Source organism: Talpa occidentalis, unplaced genomic scaffold (assembly GCF_014898055.3).
Source record: "Talpa occidentalis isolate TD23 unplaced genomic scaffold, MPIMG_talOcc4v2.1 talOcc4.12, whole genome shotgun sequence".
Classification (NCBI taxonomy): Eukaryota; Metazoa; Chordata; class Mammalia; order Eulipotyphla; family Talpidae; genus Talpa; species Talpa occidentalis.
This window is the reverse complement of record NW_023601212.1, coordinates 86,516,719-86,538,744: the sequence shown is the minus strand read 5'-3', so window position 1 is coordinate 86,538,744 and position 22,026 is coordinate 86,516,719. Positions and strand designations below refer to the sequence as shown.

General features: G+C 44.9%; 1 protein-coding gene across 1 annotated transcript; it reads right to left on the bottom strand.

The window, feature by feature from the left end:
- Positions 1-1,581: 1,581 nt before the first annotated feature.
- On the bottom strand, positions 1,582-21,422 carry LOC119241786 (eukaryotic translation initiation factor 3 subunit C). The gene is made up of 21 exons (XM_037507329.2): positions 21,371-21,422; positions 21,094-21,233; positions 19,333-19,398; positions 19,051-19,240; positions 18,605-18,730; positions 18,366-18,420; positions 17,865-17,974; positions 17,407-17,534; positions 15,000-15,159; positions 14,758-14,861; positions 14,005-14,146; positions 13,727-13,852; positions 13,221-13,314; positions 12,106-12,296; positions 11,644-11,868; positions 4,348-4,711; positions 2,427-2,586; positions 2,275-2,340; positions 2,101-2,188; positions 1,837-1,999; positions 1,582-1,743 (listed from the first exon to the last, which is right to left on the bottom strand). Exons 2-21 carry the CDS (start codon positions 21,192-21,194, stop codon positions 1,661-1,663), a joined length of 2,742 nt encoding a protein of 913 aa, XP_037363226.1. The 5' UTR covers positions 21,195-21,233; positions 21,371-21,422; the 3' UTR covers positions 1,582-1,660.
- Positions 21,423-22,026: the final 604 nt, after the last annotated feature.

The following is a 22,026-nucleotide window of genomic DNA, read 5'->3' as shown; positions in this document are numbered from 1 at the left end:
AACAAAGAGGTGGGGCTGGTGAGAAGCATTACCCATACAGATGAGAACCACCACCGAGGGAATGATGGAGTGTAAGACAACAGGACTCAGGGCCTTCCTGGTGGCACAAGGGGTTAAGCATCGCACTATGAAGCAATCCGCAGCCTCTGCAGCACGAGTTCGATACCTGGCCAGCTAGAGAGCACCCCACATGGCAAAGCAGACCTCTCCTGTCTTGCCCGCTGCTCCCCTCTGCAGTGTATTTCAGTCAGTCTGCCTGTTCTGTTCCCCACTGTGTCTCTGGTGAATCCTCTCACCCTCCCGTATCTCTGGCCTGTACCCCAGATCTATTATGCATAAATAAATAAATCTTCGGGGAAAAAAAAAAAAAGACAACAGGACCTTGGTCCCTATAAGACTCTGTGGAACATAGTCGCTTAACCCCAAGCCCAGACCACTTACCTACCTCTGGGCTGTCACACGAAGAATAAAGTGTTTATATGACTTGAGAGCCCCTGTGCTATAGCAACTCAGCTGTATGTCTTATGTCCCAAAGGCACCCCAAACTCAACATTTCAAAAGCCAACCTTATTATCAGCCTACTCTGTGTATCTGCTATTCTTGTATTCCTGAACACAAAAGAATATTCCAGCTAATTTTTGATTTAACAACCCTATTATTTATTTCTGGTTGGAATCTGTGATTTTTGACACCTACTATTCTCAGATTCAACTGGTCACAAAAACAGCGTTTACACACATCCCTCCTTCCATCCCTCCCTAACACCTGATTCTAACTACCCTGGCTTCCAATGCCTTTCACTTTCTGGATAGCTTTCTACCTCCATATCTATACCCTTAACACACTGTCCCATTATCTTTCTTAAAACCAGATCCATTTGTGTGTTCTTTTTACAAAAGGTCAAAGCATTGAAAATCCTCAAGATGGCCCCAGATTAAGTCCCTAGTCGGCACACACACACAGTGGATATAACAACCACATTGTTCTTTTGCTCCTCTAAGCTTCTGCAGTTGCTCTTTTTCCTTTGCTTTATTTCATCAGTGCTTCTCAAAATGTTGAGGTTCATTAAAAACAACTAAGTTCCAATCTGTTTTGGATCGGTACTTTTAAAAATATATACACAAAATACACAATATAAAAAATGAGTTTAGACGCTATGGGGATAGTAGTTCCTCAGCACTTACTCTTATTTATGGATCCACGGACCACGCTTCACACAGGTGTAGACTAAACTCTTCTCTCACTGTCTGGTGAACCCCAACTCACCCCCCGCAAGGTCCAACCATCACAACTACCTCCATGATGCTTTCCCTAATACGTATGTTTTCCCTAATACGTATAGTTACACCCTGTTCACTATCTTTTTCATACCCCTATTTTAACTTATCAAGTAATTACAGTTTTCTGCTAAATATCAAAGAGCAGCAAGTTCTTTGTAGGCAGGGATAAGTATAGTAACCTCTGCATTCTAAGCCTTGTGCTCATCATGCAGTGGAAGTCCAGAAATATAATTAGTAAATGAAATGTGTCCCCCACACACCTCTGTGGCGACATGCAGACAACCAGGAACTGTTATAATCCTAAATAGACCTTTAATGACTGGGGTGTGGTTCAGAACTTAAAAGATGAATGGTCTAGGTGAGGGGCAGAAGCAGAACCATCAGTAGGCCGTCTGAGACTGCTGCTGGCGATAGCCACCCCGGCGCATGTAGCCCTCATTTTTGCGGTAGCCATCCTTCTGGTCTGTAGGAGATGAGAAGGGGAGGGAGTGAATGTTAGGGGTGAGGTGGAAAGTAGGCCCGGCCCTGGGAGAGCAGAGGGGCTGGAACCACTCACCTCGGAAATAACCACCGTAGGTACCCTGCTTGTGGTCAAACACCCTCTCGTTATTCTCCACCAGGATCCCCAGCTTTTCGGCCAGCTGCAGAGCCAGATTCTGCTGGGCAGTGGGCTCAGTGCGGTGCATCACCACTGTCTGTGTTGGTTGGTCCAGGGAGGCCTGATCAGAGCGAGGCAGGAAGGGACACAACACAAATCAGACCCCTTCACTCCAAATTCCCCATCATTCTACCTGCCCATTTTACCACACCTGACCCTTACCATTAGCTCCTCGTTAATGATCATCTTGCTGATGATAGAGTGCACGGTGGGAAGGTCCAGTTCAAACATGTCAGATAATGTCTCCATGCTGGGGAGAAAAAGGTAGAAAACGGAGCAGTTAGGACCCTCAATCACAAAATTAGGGTCCCTGTGCCTCCTCAGACCCCATCCTACCTAATGGAGTCATAGACACTGCTGTAGGTGAAGAGATAGGTCCGCAGTGACTCTTCCTGGATTTTCCTGTGGCAAAAAGGGGGCAAACATTAGGAAAGGAAAACAGCAGTCTGTTCCCCTCCACATCCACCATGGCTCTCTTCTCTGCTTACCTAACCAACATGGTTCGGACTTTGTCAGCCTCAGGGAAAAGGTCCCACACTTTGCCATTCATCTTCTCATTGATGATAAAACTGTGGCAGGTCTTCCAGTCACCCATCTTCATGGCCTTGGAAGCAGCGACCACATGTTCCCTCATTGACTCAGGGGGCCCTGAAAGGACAGGAATGAGACAGGGTCTAAGAAACCTTGGGACCAGGGCTCTTGCCCCCACACGCACTGTTCAAGGAGAGCAAACAACTGGTCTGAAGACTCTCCCTGCTATCTACCCATAGTGATGTGAATGCACAGGTCGGTCCCTTAAAATCTGCATAAATTTACTTAGACTAATCTAGTCAACAAATGTGCTTCTGTTCAGGGAACTGAAAAGCCCCTTGAGAATGTTCACAAACAGCTGTGTGTATTGTTATGTACACCCCCTGGACAGGGACCATAGCTTTCATCAAAGTCTTCGAAAGTTCCTTGACCAAAAAAAAACTCCCAAAAAAACAAAAAAACAAACCTACCACTTCAACGCAAACAGTATTCTCCCAACTTCATTTGTTCTTATACTACTGCTATAAATTTTGCTGTATCTATATATAACTTACATTGCTATCATCTTATTTTTCTTTAAAGTGGCTTACTTCTTTTCCTTAATAAGTTTAGCCTCATTTTATTTCTGTGAAATCACAGGTTTGATGTCCTGACTATGGGTTTGGGCCTCCAAGTACCATCCTGTGACAAACTAGAAAGAAGACAGACATGACAAATAAGAGTAAATGGAACTCAGGGTAGACAATAAAGTGTGAAAGCTTTAAGACTGGAAATGGGTAGCAGATGAAAAGAAACACTAATATGGTGGAGCTAAAATAAGGATAGCAAGTTCGTATGTATGCAAGGTTCAGGTCCAAACAGAAATGTATGAATAAGGCCACACAGAAAGTAAAGAACATGACCCTTTGGTATCAGCTTTCATGCCATCACTTTTGAAAGAGGCAAAGTTAGAGGTTCAAAGACTATTTATCTACACGCCAAAAAGTAGTGCAGAGTTAAAGTAGAAAAGTAGCTGTTGGCCCTATTGCAGGTGGCGATAGAAAGGAACAGGGACTATGGTAAATCAGAGTCCTATGAGGTGCTGAAGTACAGATTTTCACTGAAGGTTTCCAATTAAAACAAAACAAAGTGTCACTTATTATAAGCCAAACAAAATTTATCTAAGGGACACACACAACCAGCAGGCATGGGGCTGTGGACAGTAAGCCTGGCTCATTTGTCCTTCCAGAACCCACTCCACAGGAAGGGCACAATTCAAACTGTGTGTGAAATAACAACTCACTTAACCCCTGGATTGATAGATTGATCTTTGGAACTAATGTTAGATTCTTGAATTCCAAGGCTTGAATTCCAAAGAGGAAAAAAGGTCAGAGAGGCACATATTAGCTGTGTTCAACTTGGGCAAGTCACTTTTTTGAGTCTAATAAAAGTAGCTACATCTTAGAATTATTACTAATAAATATTAAATGAACCATTCATAAAACTTAAAACAGTACCAAGTGAAAAAACAACCATGTAAGTTCATAATAAATAAAAAATGCTGAGTCAGGCCACGAAGCATTTAACTGAGTAGCTAAGGAGTTGTGGACTCTAACTTAGTTGGGGGAAGACTATCATAGGGTAGGAAGATAATGCCAAGAAATACAGACTGAAGAGGAAAAGGATAATAAGCAGGGAGCTTAATTTGTGGGCTAAGACAACGTATTCTAAGGCAGAGACTATTGAAAAAAGGAGTATCTGTTTACACACGGAGCTGTCATTAAATCAATTGGAATCATTTTATGGGAAAGTTACTCCCTTTAGCTTCCCTTTAACCTTTACAATTAAAAACAATCAAGGAACAAACAAGCAAGTTTGCTGCACTGGAGTCTCACTCACCCAGCAGAGGCTGGCGCTCGCCCACCCGCAGTTGGTGATGGAACTGCTTGCTGATCATGCGTCGGCGGGCATCACTCTCATGGGCTGCCATGTAGGGGATCTCTAGGAGCATGGCAGACACCAGATAAACACACTCCAGTAGCTCCAGGTTGATGTGCAGGTGGAAGGGCACCTGCCGGCGCCGCTCTACCTTCTCCTGCTCCTGATTGCGCTCCTGCAGGCTGCGGAGCAGAAGACCCTGGCCCAGAAGCTCCTTGGCCCGGCCACTCGACTGGATGTCCAGAAGAGCATTGTGAGCATCCTTGGTCAGGCCTTGGCGGAAGGCACAGATGCCTAGCTGTACCATGGTGCGGTTGTACAGGATCTGGGAGCAGAGGGTACAATACTCAGAAGTGACTGTCACTGGCAAGTTGTTTATTCAACAAAAACACATCAAACAGCTATGTGCTAATAATAATAAGCACTGGACTGTAGGTGACAACAGAGACAAAATAGACAAGTCCCTGCCCCTCTATGCAGCTTACACTCTAGGGGCAAGGGTATGGAAGATAAAATATTTATAATACAAAGATGATGACTCATGCTAGAAAAAAAAATTAAGCAGTGGAGGGAGTTTATACTGTGCTGGTAGAGGTGGGAGCTTGCATTTTTATACAGGTTAACTAGAAATGCCTCATTTGAATGAAATGTTAAAGTAAAAACCTAGTAGAAAAAGAGGGAGTAATACATACAGATATCTATGGGAAGCATTCTAGGTTAAAAAAAAAAAAAAAAAAAAAGGAAGTCAACGCAAAGATCTTGTGCAAGAATTATACTGAATGTAGTCAAGGAAGAAGGAGTACACTATGTCTAGAGCTGGTCAAAGATGTGATCAAAATCTGGATTCATGTTAAGGATTTTAAGATGGGAAACCATGGAAGATCTTGAACAAATGTGATATGATATGACTTAATTTAACGTGGTTACTGTGGCTGCTGTAGTAAGAACAGACTGAATGGATACAGGGCAGAGAGAAAGAGAACAGAAATATGACAGTGGCTTTAGAAGAGAGGGTAGAAATGGAAATGATATTAAATAGGTGATGAGGATTTTAACAGAAACAGCTTGGGAATCAGATGTGGTGAGAGAGAAAAGACAAGAATCAAGTATAACTCCAAGGTTTCTGGCCTCAGCAACTGAAAAGATGGACTTGGCATTGAGGGGGTAGGTAGTAAAGCTTTGGGGCAGGGCTTAAGTGGGGACTAAGTCTTTATTGACAATAACCAAGATAAAAGTCTAGCGTGAGTCATGAAAAGAGATGTAAAGAGTCTTAAAAAATATTAGCGGGGGGAGGGGGCCTCCCCGGTGGTGCAGGCAGTTGAGCGCTGCACTGTGAAGCTGTCCACAGCCTCTGCAGCACTGGTTTGATCCCGGCCGGCCAGCGAGGGTCCCACATGGCGTGGCAGACCTCTCCTGTCTCGCCCGCTGCTCCCCTCAGCAGTGTATTTTGTCAGTCTGCCTGTTCTGTTCCCCACTCTGTCTCTGGGGAATCCTCTCACCCTCCTGTGAATCTTGCCTGTACCCCGGTTCTTATATAAATAAATAAATCTTAAAAAAAAAAAAATTAGCGGCTCCCCGCAGCAGTGTACTTCAGTCAATCTGCCTGTTCTGCTCCCCACTCTGTCTCTGGTGGACCCTCTCACCCCCCGCATCTCTGGCCTGTACCTCAACTCTTGCATGCATAAATAAATAAATCTTAAAAAGAAAATCAGCAAACAGAATCCAACAATATATATGAGACAATCTATAATTAATCTATCATGACCAAGCAGAATATATCTCAGAATAAAAGGCTGGCATAAAAATTTAAAATCAGGGGGCCTACCTGGTGGCGTAAGGGGTTAAGTCTCAGCACTATGAAGCTATCTAAGCTCTCAGAAGCCACTGCAACCTAAGTTTGATCCCCGGCCAGGGAGCTGACCCACCTATGGCGCAGTAGACCTCTTCTGTTTCGCCTGCTGTTCCCCTCAGCAGTGTATTTCAGTAGATTCACCTATTCTGCTCCCCACTCTGTCTCTGGTGAATCCTCTCACCCCCTGCATTCTGGTTTACATCCCAGTTCTTATATGCATAAATAAATAAATCCTTAAAAAAATTTAAAATCATGGTAATTCACCACATGAACAAATGAGTAATTACCATGCATCATTTCAACAGACACAGAAAAAGCTTTTGAAGAAATTCAGCATCTATGACAAAAATTCTCAGTCAACCAGAATCAGAACAATCTGAGCTTATCTACAAAAATACTACAGCTACTTAAGGTTGAAATATTGACTGCTTCTCTGGAAACAATGCAAGGTAGCTACTCTTATTGCTTCTACTGTATTGAGAATTAAGTTATTGTAACATGACAACAAAAAAGAAGTCATTAAATTGATGTAATAATAAAACTGTATAATCAGAGAATACGACGATTTGATTGAAAAATCTTAATGACTGGGCCTCTCTGGTGGCTCAAGGGGTTAAGCACCGCACTATGAAGCAATCTGCAGCCTCTGCAGCACGAGTTCAATCCCCAGCTGGCCAGGGAGCAATCCACATGGTGCAGCAGACCTCTCCTGACTCGCCCCGCTGCTCCCCTCAGCAGTGTATTTCAGTCAGTCTGCCTGTTCTGTTCCCCATTCTGTCTCTGGTGAATCCTCTTAACACCCCCCCCCCACCTCTGGCTTACACCCCAGTTCTTATACACATAAATAAATCTTAACAAAAAAAAAAAAAAAGGCCTCCTTGGTGGTGCAAGGGGTTAAGCACCGCACTATGAAGCAATCCGCAGCCTCTGCAGCACAAGTTCGATCCCTGGCTGGCCAGGGAGAAACCACATGGCGAAGCCTCCTGTCTCGCCTGCTGCTCCTCTCAGCAGTGTATTTTGGTCAATCTGCCTATTCTGTTCCCCACTCTGTCTCTGGTGAATCCTCTCACCCCCCACATCGCTGACCTGTACCCCAGCTCTTGTATGCACAAATAAATAAATCTTAAAAAAGAAATGGAATTCAAAACACAATTACATTTACAATAGCATTAATATTTGTACAATATTCAGGAATAATTTTTTTAAAGATTAATTTATGCATATAAGAACTACAGTACAGGCCAGAAGTGTGGGGGTGAGAGAATTCACCAGAGACAGAGTGGGGAACAGAACAGGCAGACTGACTGAAATACACTGCTGAGGGGAGCAGCAGGCGAGACAGGAGAGGTCTGCTGCGCCATATGGGTTATTTCCCTGCCCGGGGATTGAACTCATGCTGCAGAGGCTGCAGACAGCTTCATAGGTTGCGTCTTAACCCCTTGCGCCACCAGGGAGGCCCTCAGGAATAATTTTTTTTCAGTTGGATAGTCACTTTTGTTTATTTCAGGAGATAATATACTATTTTAGATTTGGGGATAATATTAAGGTATAATCCTTTTTTAATACCTTTAGAATATTTTTGTTTTGCAAAGAAAGGTGCTAAAAGTTCTAAAACCAGGGGCCTCCCTGGTGGCGCAGGGGTTAAAGACATAGCACTTTCAAGCTATCGCCAGCCACTGCAGCACCAATTCAATCCCCAGCTGGCCAGGGAGCAACCCACATGGGGCAGCAGATCTCTTCTGTCTTATGCACTGGTCCCCTCAGCTGTGTACTTCAGTAGAACTGCCTGATCTGCTCCCCACTCTCTGATAAAACCTCTCACCCCCCTACCCCTCTGGTCTACCCCCCAGTTCTTACATGCATAAATAAATCTTAAAAAAAAAAAAAAAAAAAGTCCTGGGCCTCCCCAGTGGCAAAGTGGTTGAGCGCTGGGCTGCAAAGCTGCCCGCAGCCTCTGCAGCGCTGGTTCGATCCCCGGCCGCTGATGAGGGTCCCACATGGCGCGCAGACCTCTCCTGCCGCGCCTGCTGCTCCCCTCAGCAGTGTCTTTGGTCCCTCTGCCTGTTCTGCTCCCCACTGTGGCTCTGGTGAATTCTCTCACCCTCCCACGCTTCTGACTGTACCCAGTGCTTGTATAAATAAATAAATATTAAAAAAAAAAGGTCCTAAAAACATATCAAAATTCAATTAAAGATTTAATTCATCACAAAAAAAAATATTTAGCTCATGGCTCTCATTCAGTCTGACATAGTATTAAAGATGTCACAGAGTATATACTTTCTCAAGGTCTCTTTCTACTAGAAAGGATATTCAGGCTAAACAAAGACATGCATTGAGAGCTTTAGTAAAGCAAAAAAAAAAAAAACTTGGTATTAAGAAAAACTGTGACCTTCTATGTAGTGTTTGATAGAGAAACTTTGATGTTGACACATTATCTTGTTTTACTCAAATGCCAGAGTCATCACACATGTCCAAGAACACTCAAATATCAAACCACATAATCATGTGTTAAAGACTGGTCTTCAAACATTACAATGATGCCACGCTTATGATCTCACAAGAAACCGCACCCACACCCCAGTGGTCACCAAGCCATTCAGCAGGGCTTCCTTCATCGGCAGCTGTTTGAAGCTACCAGTTGTAGCACTACTATTTTTTTCAAGCTCTAAGTAGCTGTAGGAATATCAGCAGGAATTGGAAGTACCAGCACAAACTTGGCATAGTACCCAAATGGGGCCAATCAAGATTTCAAGTAAATCACAGCAGCACTGGGGCATTCTGCTCTAGGATATGGATAAACTGCGCAAGAAAACATTTTTTGAAACACAGGTTAATACCTACACAGCGAAAGATATGAAACATTTCAGAGAGAAATGAAAGAAGTTACATGAAAAGATAACACGTAAGAACGAAAAGTGCAATGTTAAGATGTCAATTCTCCCAAGATAGATTACAGACTAAATAAAACATCAACAGGCATTTTTATAGAAACTGACAAGCTGATTCTAAAATTTATGTGGAAATGCAAATACCACAGAATACCCAAAGCAAGCTTCAAAATAGAACAAAGTTGGAAGACTCATATTATCTGACTTCAAGGTTATAGAATGAGAGTGTGAGACTGGCATAATAGCAGACAGAAAGATGAATAAATGGAACGGAACAGAGCTCAGAAACACACTCACACTTATAGGACCATGTGGTTTTCCACAAAGGCACTAAAGCAATACATTGGGGGAAGGAATGCCTTTGACCATGACTTTTTCCCATATGCCAAAATCACAGATCTATATATAAACGTAAAAGTTACAACCCTAAGGAAGCCTCCCTGGTGGTGCAAGGGGTTAAGTCTCAGCACTATGAAGCTATCTGCAGCCACCGAAGCATGAGTTCAATCCCTGGCCAGGGAGGTGACCCACATGGCGCAGCAGACCTCTCCTGCCTCGCCCGCTGCTCCCCTCAGCAGTGTATTTCAAACAATCCTCCTGTTCTTCTCTCCACTGTGTCTTTGGTGAATTCTCTCACTCCCCTCTCCACATCTCTTGTATGCATAAATAAATCTTAAAAATAAATAAATAAATAAAAATATAAAAAGAGTTGGGGGCCTCCCTGATGGTGCAGGGGTTAAAGACAGTGCTATCAAACTATCACCAGCCACTATAGCACAAGTTCGATCCTCAGCCAGGGAGCAACCACATGGCTCAGCAGACCTCTCCTGTCTTGCCAATCTCTCTAGTGAATCCGCTCACCTCCCACATCTCTGGCCTGTATCCCAGTTCTTGTGTGCATAAATAAACCCCAGTTTTTGTATGCATAAATAAATCTTTACCAAAAAATGCTGGAAGAAAATACTTGCAAAAATTTTATCTGATAAAGAATATATAATTAGATAAACAATTCCATCTTAAAAAAAAAAGGGGCAGGGCCTCCCCGGTGGCACAGTGGTTGAGCGCTGGGCTGCAAAGCTGCCCGCAGCCTCTACAGTGCCAGTTTGATCCCTGGCTGGCTGGTGAGGGTCCCACATGGCGCACAGACCTCTCCTGCTGCGCCCGCTGCTCCCCTCAGCAGTATATTTCATCAGTCTGCCTGTTCTGCTCCCCGCTCTGGCTCTGGTGAGTTCTCTCACCCTCCTGTGCTTCTGACTGTACCCAGGGCTTGTAAAAATAAATCTTAAAAAAAAAAAAAAAAAAAAGGCAAAAGTTGACCAAACAGCTCATAAAATACATAAGGGCTTATAAACAAAAAAAAAAAGTGGTCAATTTCAAGTCCTCTGGGAAATAAAACCTACAGCGATTATCATTACACAACACCAATGTGGCTAAAATTAAAAAGACCGACACCGAATGTTGATTAAGAACACTCACATATTATTGGTAGGAGTGTAAAATGGTATGACCACTTTTGAGTTTCTTATAATTGCTATCCTGTATTTCCACTCTTAAGTATTTACTCAAGAGAAATTAAAATATATTCACAATTTGATATATAACAGCTTCATTTATAATAACCCCAAACTGGGAATAGACCATAAATCTATCAGGAGAAAAATATATTAAGAATGTCATATAAAAATCACCACGAGGGCCTCCCCAGTGGCGCAGCGGTTGAGCGCTGGGTTCTGAAGCTGCCCGCAGCCTCTGCAGCGCCAGTTCGATCCCTGGCTGCTCCCCGGCCACCGGAGGAGGGTCCCACATGGCGTGCAGACCTCTCCTGCCGCCCGCTGCTCCCCTCAGCAGTGTACTTCGGTCCTTCTGCCTGCTCTGCTCCCCGCTCTGGCTCTGGTGAATTCTCTCACCCTCCCGCGCTTCTGACTGTACCCAGTGCTTGTATAAATAAATAAATAAATATTAAAGGAAAAAAAAAAAAAAAAGAGATGGCGAGCATTAAAAAAAAAAAAAAAAAAAATCACCACGAGAAAGGTTCAACAATGATCCTACACGTATTTCTAAATTGTTCAGGCTCACATTTATAGGACCAGCACTTAGACATGGCTCAAATATGTCCTATGTATGAAAATTGTCCTCACAATACTGCCACACACAAAATTTGTTGTTCTGGTACTGTACCTCAACACATCACACTGCATTTGTGTTCCTGTCTTTGCTCTTAGTTCAAAAGTTTCTTAAAGGGTCTTTTTCACCTTTTCAAGTTAAGATGACCATCTAATGTAGATGTACTGTTAGTGGAACCCAAATCTCTATCCCTGTAGTGTGAAACAGTGCAAAGTAAGTTAATACGCAGGAGAATCAAAGAACACTGACATTTGGGAACAACCAAGTATCTGTTTTTATCTGAACTGGTAGCCAGATGGGTGATTAAACTGGCTGAGCCACTTTACCCTAACAGAGCACAGGTGCACAGCTTCCTTTTGCCACCAAGGCCAGGGTGCCTCCTTCCCAACCTACCTGTACTGGTGGGTCAGCATGCTGAATGTTGTCTTGCAGGTGGCTCATGAGCATGAGGTCACGGGCCTGATACCAGCGGGAGTGCAGAGCGTGATGGTAGATGTGGCAGAGGATGGCGCACGTGCGGATACGGTCTGTACGGTCTTTGGCATAGATGTACTTGCACAGTCTTTCCATCAATACAGCCGAGTCCTCGCCCTCATTTTCTGCTTGGTCTTGCTCAGACTAAGGGAAGATAAAGGATGGGGAAGTAAGGTGAGGGTGTTGTTGGAGGAGACAATGGATCTACTGATTCCAGTTTCAGCAACCAAAGATGAAGCTCCATGTAGTTTCATTCTAGTCCCCCCAATTTCCCTCCCCGCTCCACCTCAGGAAGTCCCCAGGAATAGATTTGCCATCAAGTCTCGACACATGAGAGATTGACAAATCCCTTTCCCCTGACATGGCTGCCAAAGCACTCACCTTTGAGGAGCCTTCAGGGGGGGTAAGCTGCCGCTGATGGGCCTTATAATCAAACTTGTAGTAGGTGTGGAGAATGCGCCTCAAGTAGACGCGACAGATTTCCTCATTGGTGCCCTTCTCCTCCAGGTAGCGTTGCACACGCTCAATGATGGCACACACCTGGGCCTCATCCTTCAAGTGTTCCACGTACTCTGGTGGGGAGAGCGCCCACCCTCATCTCAGCCAGGTGCTGAAGCTTTCCCACAATTGATACAGTTAACTCTGCACCCATGAGAAATTCTACTCGTGCCTTGAAAACCTCTCTCCTAGGAGGCCAAACTTTCTTATGTCTTATCTTCCGCTAACATTTGTGCTCATCCACTGAGGAATAATTCATCATTCATATCTTACCTCAAATGCTTTCTTCAACCATTAGCTAAAGCAGTCATCCTCCCAGGCACTTTATCACAGGTCTCTATTTGAGTTTCTGATTTACATTTGACATTACCCCACTTATTTACTGAACACAGTAGTTCAGTAAGCTCCAAGTAAGTGCCCTGAGTATGGAGGCCTCCGGCTGCCTTGTTCATCACTGCATCCATAACATGGAGGGAACATGGGAGAGTGTCCTCTAGTTATCCTATCCCAGTGCCTTTACTCCATGCGTAAATAAACCAACTGACAAAGATCATACCTTAACAGTTCTGAAAGTTTAGTCCCCAAACCACCTTTCTTCACGGAATGTGCCAGCAGCTCCTGGTCAAACCACTGTTTCTATAAGCTATTTCTAGAACACCTCTTGGGCCCCATCCCCCTGACACAACTCTGGAGAAAGGTCATTAACTCCCAAGGATTTTCCAAGTCAACAATAAAAGGAGACAATCTCAGTTGCCAGTGCAAACAAAAAGTATAGTATTAAGTAAGTATCATCATCTGGGGACAGGGTAGACATAAAGACTTCAAGGTCCCCCCCAAACTTAATGAGTCAAAAGCTATCAGAGGGGGGCCCAGTATCTTATTGGGTTCTCTGGTGTGAATGCCGGACCAAGGATGATCTGGCTTTCCAAACACATATGTCTTCAGTATTATTTCCTGCACTTTTCCTCTCTCTGATGTCCATGCTCACTAAGGCTCACCTTGGGAATGAGGATCGGTATTTTGCATTATTTTGGTAAATTCTTCATCCATTCTTTCCACCAGGGTTAGGATACAGCCACGAACACGCAGAGGCTGAACAGGAAGACAAAAAAGAAAAAGTAAATAAAATTAGCCCAGAGGGCCTCCCCGGTGGTGCAAGGGGTTAAGACGCAACCTATAAATCTATCCGAAGCCACTGCAGCATGAGTTTGATCCCCAGCCAGGGAGCAAACCACATGGCACAGCAGACCTCTCCTGCCTCGCCTGCTGCTCCCCTCAGCAGTGTATTTCAGTCAGTCTGCCTGTTCTGTTCCCCACTCTGTCTCTGGTGAATCCTCTCACCCCCCACACCTCTGTCCTGTACCTCAGTTCTTATATGAATAAATAAATCTTAAAAAAGAAAAAAATTAGCCCAGAATTCAAATTTCAGCCCCTCTGTCTTCATCAAGCCTTCACAAAGTAGACAACAAAACCTCTAAAAAGATCTGCCAATTTGTCTCTTTACCTGGTCAACATCGTGCAAGTTTTCACTTTCTTCCAGAATGTTTTCTCCAACAAAGATGTTGGGGTTTGCAAACAGGATGTCCATCAGCTCATTGATGCAGTCCAGGCATTTCTGCCACATCTCAGGCTACAGAGAAAGTCAGGAGTGAACATGGAATACATAGATGTTTCCCAAGAACCACTTAAGAAATCCATAGAGCCTTCAACTTCCAAGACTGTTTCCACAGCCACTGAGTTTTCAGCAGCTTAGCCCTGAATGATGTTCTTCATTACCCTCACCTTCATGTATGTGGCCAGGTTGGGGTTGTAGTCATAGAGAGAGGCGATGATATTGAACTTGATCTTGACAATGACAGCCTCCCCAAGGTTGTTTTCAGCAGCAATCTGAACCAGCAGCTGCAGCAATTCAATCTGAGCTGAGCTGGAGGAATACAGAACTGGGTGAGGTTTTAGAGACAAATTATGCTCATCCTATTATACAGCATGCGAACCCTCTTAAGACAAGCAAGGCAAGCTTGTTCCCAATACCCCAATCCTTAACACCTCTGTACTTGTTTCCCTTTTTTTTTTTAAGATTTATTTTTATTTATTTATGCATACAAGAACTGAAGTGCAGGAGCCTCCCTGGTGGCACAAGGGGTTAAGATGCAACCTATGAAGTTATCCGCAGCCACTGCAGCATGAGTTCGATTCCCCGGACTGCCAGGGAGCAACCCACATGGCACAGCAGACGTCTCCTGACTCACCCGCTGCTCCCCTCAGCAGTGTACTTTGGTCAATTGGCCTTTTCTGTTCCCCACTGTGTCTCTGGTGGATCCTCTCACCTCTGCATCTCTGGCCTGAACCCCAGCTCTTGTATGCATAAATAAATAAATCTTTTTTAAAAAATGAGAGCGTGAACAGCAGAAAATGGATTGGTATGTTGGAAATACACCATTTTTCTACTACAGCCACACACAGATCTTTTGAAAATTGTAGCACAATTTTGCCACCAAACTCCCCTCTTGTAATTCCATAGCCCACAAAACTTACCGATCAGTTCCTTTCTTGCCTCGTGCCTGTAGGATCTCATTCAGTTTCTTGATGACAACAGCATGGGTGATCTCAGTTCCTTTGGCAAACATTTTTGGCTTCTCCTAAGCAATACACATCCTATCATGTACAGGCCAATAGGAACCCATTCTTGCCCTAACATCCCCCTGCAACCTGAACAAAAGGCTCCAATATGCCCACGAGAACTGTCTCCCAATTCATTTTAATTCTGAAAGCCTCACCTTAACCAGGGGCACTCCACCCCGGACCCTTTCCCATTCCCCGCCTTCATTGTCTTCCTCCTCCTCATCCAGGCGCTTAGATTTCCGATCATGCTTCTTTTTGGCCTTGTCCTCACGTTTCTTCTCTGCCGCCTTCTTGTCCTCCTCTGTGGTAGGGGCCCTACCAGGAGACACAGAAGAGCCAAGTCAGGTTCCCCTCCACTTCTGAGGTATCTTTTCCCCATGAACTTCTATTTCCTCTAACAAGTCCTGGATCCAAGTAAACACACCACAAGAATGGCCTAGAGCTAACCATAACCTTAACCAACAATTAATCAAGCCTATCTAGCAAAGCCTCCACAAAATTCCCTAAATGATGAACTGGATAGCTTCTGGGTTGGCGAGCAACACTGAGCTGGCGCAAGGGACTTGCACCTAGAAAGAGGAATGGAAGCTGCATGCCTCTTCTCCCATATCCTGCCCCATGTATCTCTCTCATTTGGCTGTTTGAGTTGTACCCTAAACCGTTAACAGTAAAGTACTTTCCCGACTTCTGTGAGTCAGTCTGGCAAATTATTGATCCTAAGGAGGGCACTGAAAGATCTAAGTTTATAGCCGGTGGGTCAGAAGCACAAAAACCAAACCTGGGACCTGGGGCTAGTGTCTGTGGCAGGGACAGGCTTGTGGCACTGAATCCTTAACCTATGAGGTCTGCACTAACTCTGGGTAGTGTGAGAATTGAACTGAGCATTGAACACCCAACTGGTGTCCAGGGAGTTGGAGAATTGGTCCAGAGAGTGGAGGAAAAAAACACACACGTAGCATTATCAGAAGTGTCATGAGGAAAAACAAATCGGATACACATTGCTTCCTGGACTTAAACACAGTGTGTCCTGAACACACAGGGAAAAATGCCGCTCAACAAAATGCCTATGCCTAGACCTCTCCAGTGTCAGATAACTCACTACCTTCTGAAGCAAAGTAACCACAACTTGGAAAAGCAGGACAAGCAGTGTTCTATTAAAAAAGGGGTGAAGGGGGAGGGTAGGGAAAAAAAAAAAAGCACTGGCTATCACTGAGCTTGATATTTGACTGCTGTGAGAACAAAGGGAGTAGGTATCACGTGAGGTCTAAGAAGGTTCAGCTACTGAAGGAAAAAGGGCTGGGACTGAAATCCAAATCAGAATTCTTCCCATTATGTGATTGTTCCAGTAAAGTTCAGAAGTGCTTAGGACAGCCTACACTACACTAAAAAATTCTCAGATATTAACAGAATGACAAGAATAGCAACTATGGGCAGCTCTCATCCCAAGACTGCCAACCTGTTTCTATGCAGGTGTCTTTTTCTTTCTCCCTTTCCTCATAAACTGTCCTTTTAAAATGTAAAAACAGGGCCTCCCCGGTGGCGCAGCGGCTGAGCGCTAGGTTGCGAAGCTGCCCGCAGCCTCTGCGGCGCAGGTTCGATCCCCGGCTGCTCCCCAGCCACCGGAGGAGGATCCCACATGGCGCGCAGACCTCTCCTGCCGCCCGCTGCTCCCCTCAGCAGTGTACTTCGGTCCTTCTGCCTGCTCTGCTCCCCGCTCTGACTTGGTGAATTCTCTCACCCTCCCGCGCTTCTCTGACTGTACCAGTGCATGTATAAACAAAACAAACAGGGCCTCCCCGGTGGCGCAGCGGTTGAGCGCTGGATTGCGAAGCTGCCCGTAGCCTCTGCAGCGCCGGTTCAATCCCCGGCTGCTCCCCGGCCACCAGAGGAGGGTCCCACATGGCGCGCAGACCTCTCCTGCCGCCCGCTGCTCCCCTCAGCAGTGTACTTCGGTCCTTCTGCCTGCTCTGCTCCCCACTCTGGCTCTGGTGAATTCTCTCACCCTCCCGTGCTTCTGACTGTACCCAGTGCTTGTATAAATAAATAAATAAATCTTTAAAAAACAAACAAACAAACAAACAAACAAATAAAACATGCCTCTATTAAAAAATAAATAAATAAATAAAATGTAAAAACAAAAAAAGCACAAAGAATAGCAACTACCACTGTGGGCTTATCACATATCAATCCTGAGCGGAGTCTTTCCCTTACATTACCTCCCTTGCAGGGATCCTTGAAGTAGAGTCAAACAGTGCCCCATTCTACAGATAATAAACCTGAAGCTTGAAAAGGTTAATTAACTTGTCCACTATCACACAGCTAATTGTGCCAATGAGATTTATACTCAGTCCACATGTAGTAAATACTGTGGTTAACTATTTGCTCTCTGGAACCTTCACATTCCATTGGCCCTGTGATTAGTCAACTAATATACATGATTCTAAGATTCCTCTGTTGGTCTCTACGACCTAAAAGGAATCCAAGGAAGAAATAACAATCTTCAAAAAGATTAAAGGCTTCCTACCCTTCCCACTGTACCCAATTCACCACTACTTTACATACTTTTTAAGGAATCTGGAGGCCAGCACAGTCTGTTTCCCTTCTTCCTCCTCTGAATCTGAATCAGAAGATGTGGAACCTGTGTCCCAATCCTCATCATCCTCTGAATCGTCTGAGTCCTCATCTTCATCCTTAAAGTGGAAAAAAACGAGGATTAGTAGAAAGACAGGGGAAACTGACTGGTGTCTCTGTTCTCCCTGCTGACACATCCTAGGAGATTTCAGGAGCAGAATAAGAGTGACTAGTCAAAAATCAGGGTTAGACTAAGAAGACCCAGAGAGAAATGGTGGCTTGCCCCAGAGACACACAGCTCCCCAGCGGCAGCAATATTTTAATCCAAAAGAAAGCATAGTCTCAAACAGGACACTGCCAAGCCTCACCCTGTGAGCCTTCTCTTCTTCCCAGGGACCAAGGAAGGTCTATAGCAGGCAAATCACCTCTCAGTCTAACGTGGCTCTTACCTCCATCTTTTTGAGGAACTTGCGACTGTCCCCAGAGGGAGCTTCTGATTTCTTTTTCAGGAAAGCTGCAGCACTGACTCCATCCTCATCCTCATCCTCATCTGAAGAACCTGGTGAAAAAAGGAAAGAACTAGAATGGTGAACAACTACTAAAGGGCAACCAAGAAATCAGGTCAAGGGGATCCCTTGTTGCTGAGTGAAGATGAAGAAGATACCAACAGAGTTGTCCAAAGCACCAAGGACAAGAGGTGAGACCCTGCAATAAGAATCTTTTCAGGCCTTCCTGGTGGCCTAGGGGTTAAGTCTCAATGTTACCACAATGGCCAGAGTTCAACCCACAGCCAGGTTGCTAAGCCACATAAGCTACAGATCTCTCCTGTCTCACCCGCTGCTTCCCTTAGTGTATTTTAGTAAATCCACCTCTTCTGCTCCCCACTCTGTCTCTGGTAAATCCTTTTACTCCCCTGCATCTACACAAAAGGAAGGATCTTTTCTTCTCACCTTCTGAATCCTCCTCATTCTTCTCAGCATCTTCATCTGCAGACTGTTCAGGGTTCTGGACAGAGGGAAATGAGAATTATTATGGGTACTAGTCAACTACCATCCTACCATACCCCTCCATACTGGAAAGTTTTGTCATGATTCCTTCTCCAGTCATACCTCCCATTTGCAAGTGACTTTTATCTCTCATGAAAGCACTATCCCAGAAAGTTCAAAAAGTCTGCCTCCAGCATCCCCACCTGCTTGTAATTTGTAATATGAGACTCAAAATCTCGGTTGTATTTTCGGATCTTCTGGCGCAAGGTGCTCAGGGCTTTGGCATTGTTCTTGTTCATCTTCTTCTTCCCTTCCTTATCTTCCCATAGCTAAAGAAATAAAAAAGAAGGGAGAAGAGAAATCTGAGATTAAGTAGTGTTTCCTAAACTTAAATTTCCTAAGCTTTACTACTTCTATGAGTCCTGGTAGCCGAACTACTTGCTAATTTACTTTTTACTAAAAGTACAAAACCACAAATAAAAGATAATATAACAATAAACGCAATTAAAATTATTGGCCAAAATCTTTCTCCTTGCTTCATGCCCCTATTTCTTGTGTTCTGGGCAAAAAACCAAGAGGAGGCACAATCCCTGTAAATGAGTTAGGAGCAGGCCCCAGGTCCACAACCCCCTTCTGTATTTCCCCTCACCTCATTAAGATAGTCCTCCAGGTCAGCCAGGATGCGGATGTAGAACCGGGGGACACCTTCTTTGTCTATAATGCTCTTAGCCTTGCCATATGCTTTTCCCAGGAGCTCAAATTCCTCCAGGCATTTGGTGACATCCCGAATCTTCATGGCATTACGGATGGTACGGATAAGGTTTGTAAGCTCTTCAAACCTGGGGTGGGAACCCAACAACACATTGAAAATACCTGCCATCACTGTCATTACTCAGAGACTCCCCAATATCTGGCCTCCCCAAGGCCTCACCTCTTGTCCTTGGCACTTCGGACAACTCTCTTGGTATCTTCTTCATCCTCACTCAGCAACAATGGCCTGTTCAGGAGGAACAAAGACCATTAACCTCTCTTTGTAGCCCCCCTTTCTCCAAGTGATTTCTATTTCTCTTCTCAGATGGGGAAGGTAGAAATGAGTAACTCAGGCCATTTGTACCACACATTTTCCTTTGTTTCTTCTTCTTCAGAGCCTCACCACATACAACTTCATCTATCAAGTTTACTTCAGGTACAGTCTTTTGTAGTGCCTATGAAAACACTTCATTCTCTCAAAAATAAATGAAGGTGCTTATTAACTGTTTTAGATAAGGTGACACCAGCTCACTAACAAGCACTGAAAAGAAACTGGGGGAAAGAGCTTGAATGAATGGAAAAGGCTTAGAAGGTGGTAGCTTCCTTACCTGAATTAGGTCCTAAAATAGCAATGTTTGTTTCCCCAGGAGGCGGGACCCATTATGGCCATATAGGGAGTACTTGAACTTAACTCCTCCCACAATCACAACAAATCTACACCTAAATAGGAACTAATCTATAAAGAAGCAGACCAGAAACCCAGATGAATAGAGCTTTCATGACAAAGAATAAAAAGACAACATCTAGAGGAATACAGGAGACAGTCTCATCAAGGAAGAAACCCCATCATGGGGATAATGGGATGCCAATGGGAAGACATCACTAACAGTTTTAGCTCTAAATGATTATCTTGGGCCTCCCCGGTGGCGCAGCGGTTGAGCGCTGGGTTGCGAAGCTACCCGCACCCTCTGCAGCGCCAGTTCAATTCCCGGCTGCTCCCCGGTCACCGGAGGAGGGTCCCACATGGCGCGCAGACCTCTCCTGCCGCCTGCTGCTCCCCTCAGCAGTGTACTTCGGTCCTTCTGCCTGCTCTGCTCCCCGCTCTGGCTCTGGTGAATTCTCTCACCCTCCCGTGCTTCTGACTGTACCCAGTGCTTGTATAAATAAATAAATAAATCTTAAAAAAAAAAAGAATATTATAAATGATTATCTTAAAAGGGGGGGGGCAGTATTTCTCAGTGTGTGAGAGACCAAAGGAAAATCTCAGAGGCTTTAACACCACCATTATAGTAGCATTCTTCAATACTTTGAGGGCAAGTGATGTTGGCACTCCACTTGTAACAGTAATAAGAAATCATATTCATAAAGCATATAAAGTTTTATCAAACAATGGCACAAACACCAAAAGAGTATGTAAGTTTGAGAAACATTCCATTGTTCTACAGAGTGAAAGAACTTTTATTTGCAGTATTATGGGAAGGATAAGTAAGGGAAGATAAACGACAGGAAAATAACATGCTCAAAGCACCTGCTAAGAAAATCAAGTGGCTGGACTTCAAAGCCACATCAAGGAGCTCCCAAGATAGCACTGTGGGTTTCTTTGTGCGAGCAGTGAGAGAAACCTTCAGGATTTCTTGGTGGTAAGAAAAGCCATGGCTTTGGGAGTTTGTTGTCCAGGGAAGTGGAGTCCAGCTGATGCAACAGACGCAGCCAGGGGGAAATCTTTTTCCGTGACTCGCCCAATTTAGAGCACCCTGAGTGTGAAGGTTGCTCCCCTCCCCCCAACAGTGCTCCAGTCGCTTAGAGGCTCAACATCTTCAGAAACCGTCTTGCCACATCCCTGAGACCCCCACCGCCACCTCCATGGCCTCTACGGACAGCCTGCCGACCCCTGAACATCGCACTCCCCGCGCAGTCACCCCGGCGCCGGCGCTCCACTCACTGTTTGCCGTAGTTGCCCCCGACAGGTTTGGTGACGAGCTCCTCCCCAGACAGGGACGACTCCGACTCGCTGTCTGAACCGGTGGTAAAGAACCTCGACATGGCGGCGGCGCTGAGGGGCCGCGGCGGGCGCGGCCTGACCTGCGGGAGAGCCGAAGAGTCACGGGCCAAGAGCAAAGGCCCGCGTCGTCACCTTCTGACCCCCGACCCCTCACCTTTCTCCCCCGTACCCGACCGGGGTTCCCTTCCTCTTAGCACGAGGCCCGAGACATACGCACCAGCTGAGGTCGCGAGTCCCAACGCGCAGGCCAGAAGGCGGAAACGCCGGCAGAGAAGAAGGCGGGATCTTACATCACTTCCTGGAGGCGCTGACAATTTTTCTGGACTACAATTCCCAGCGGTCTTCGCGCCACTCAGGGGGCGGAGACTGGCCTGGAAGCATGGTTGGTGGGACAGTACCTGGAGATTCCCAGAAGTAGCGCCTTGTTGTCCTGGTTTAAAATGTGTGGCTACATAACCCCAGCCCTCCCCTGCGGATCAGAGTCTTGTGGCCATTTACTTTTTTAAAGCGCACACGTAATACTGATGAGCTTCTAAGTTTTGGAACTAGGTTTGAAGAAAACCAAGTCAGATTTTGAATTCAAACCCCAACGCTGATACCACTTTGTAGATTTAATCAAATTACCTAAGCTCTCTGTACGTGTCTCGCAGAGCTAGGGGAAAAAAAAATGACAATAATAGTATTTACTTCATGAACATTATGAGAATTAAGTGATAAGTATATGTGAAACATTTAGAACAATGCTTGTACAAGATAAGCATCTAATAAATATTAGCTAGAATCCATTCATTATTCCACAAATGCTTATTTACTGAACATTTATTAAGAACCAGCGGTGTCCTGGACACTGGAAATAATATAATGAACAAAACA

Excerpts from the sequence above, each read along its gene's own strand:
- LOC119241786 (XM_037507329.2), bottom strand. The coding sequence starts at position 21,194 with ATGTCGAGGTTCTTTACCACCGGTTCAGACAGCGAGTCGGAGTCGTCC. Across the intron at positions 11,869-12,105 it reads CCCCTGAAGGCTCCTCAAAG|TCTGAGCAAGACCAAGCAGA; the intron begins GTGAGTGCTTTG and ends ATCTTCCCTTAG. Across the intron at positions 2,587-4,347 it reads CGAGCGCCAGCCTCTGCTGG|GGCCCCCTGAGTCAATGAGG; the intron begins GTGAGTGAGACT and ends CTGTCCTTTCAG.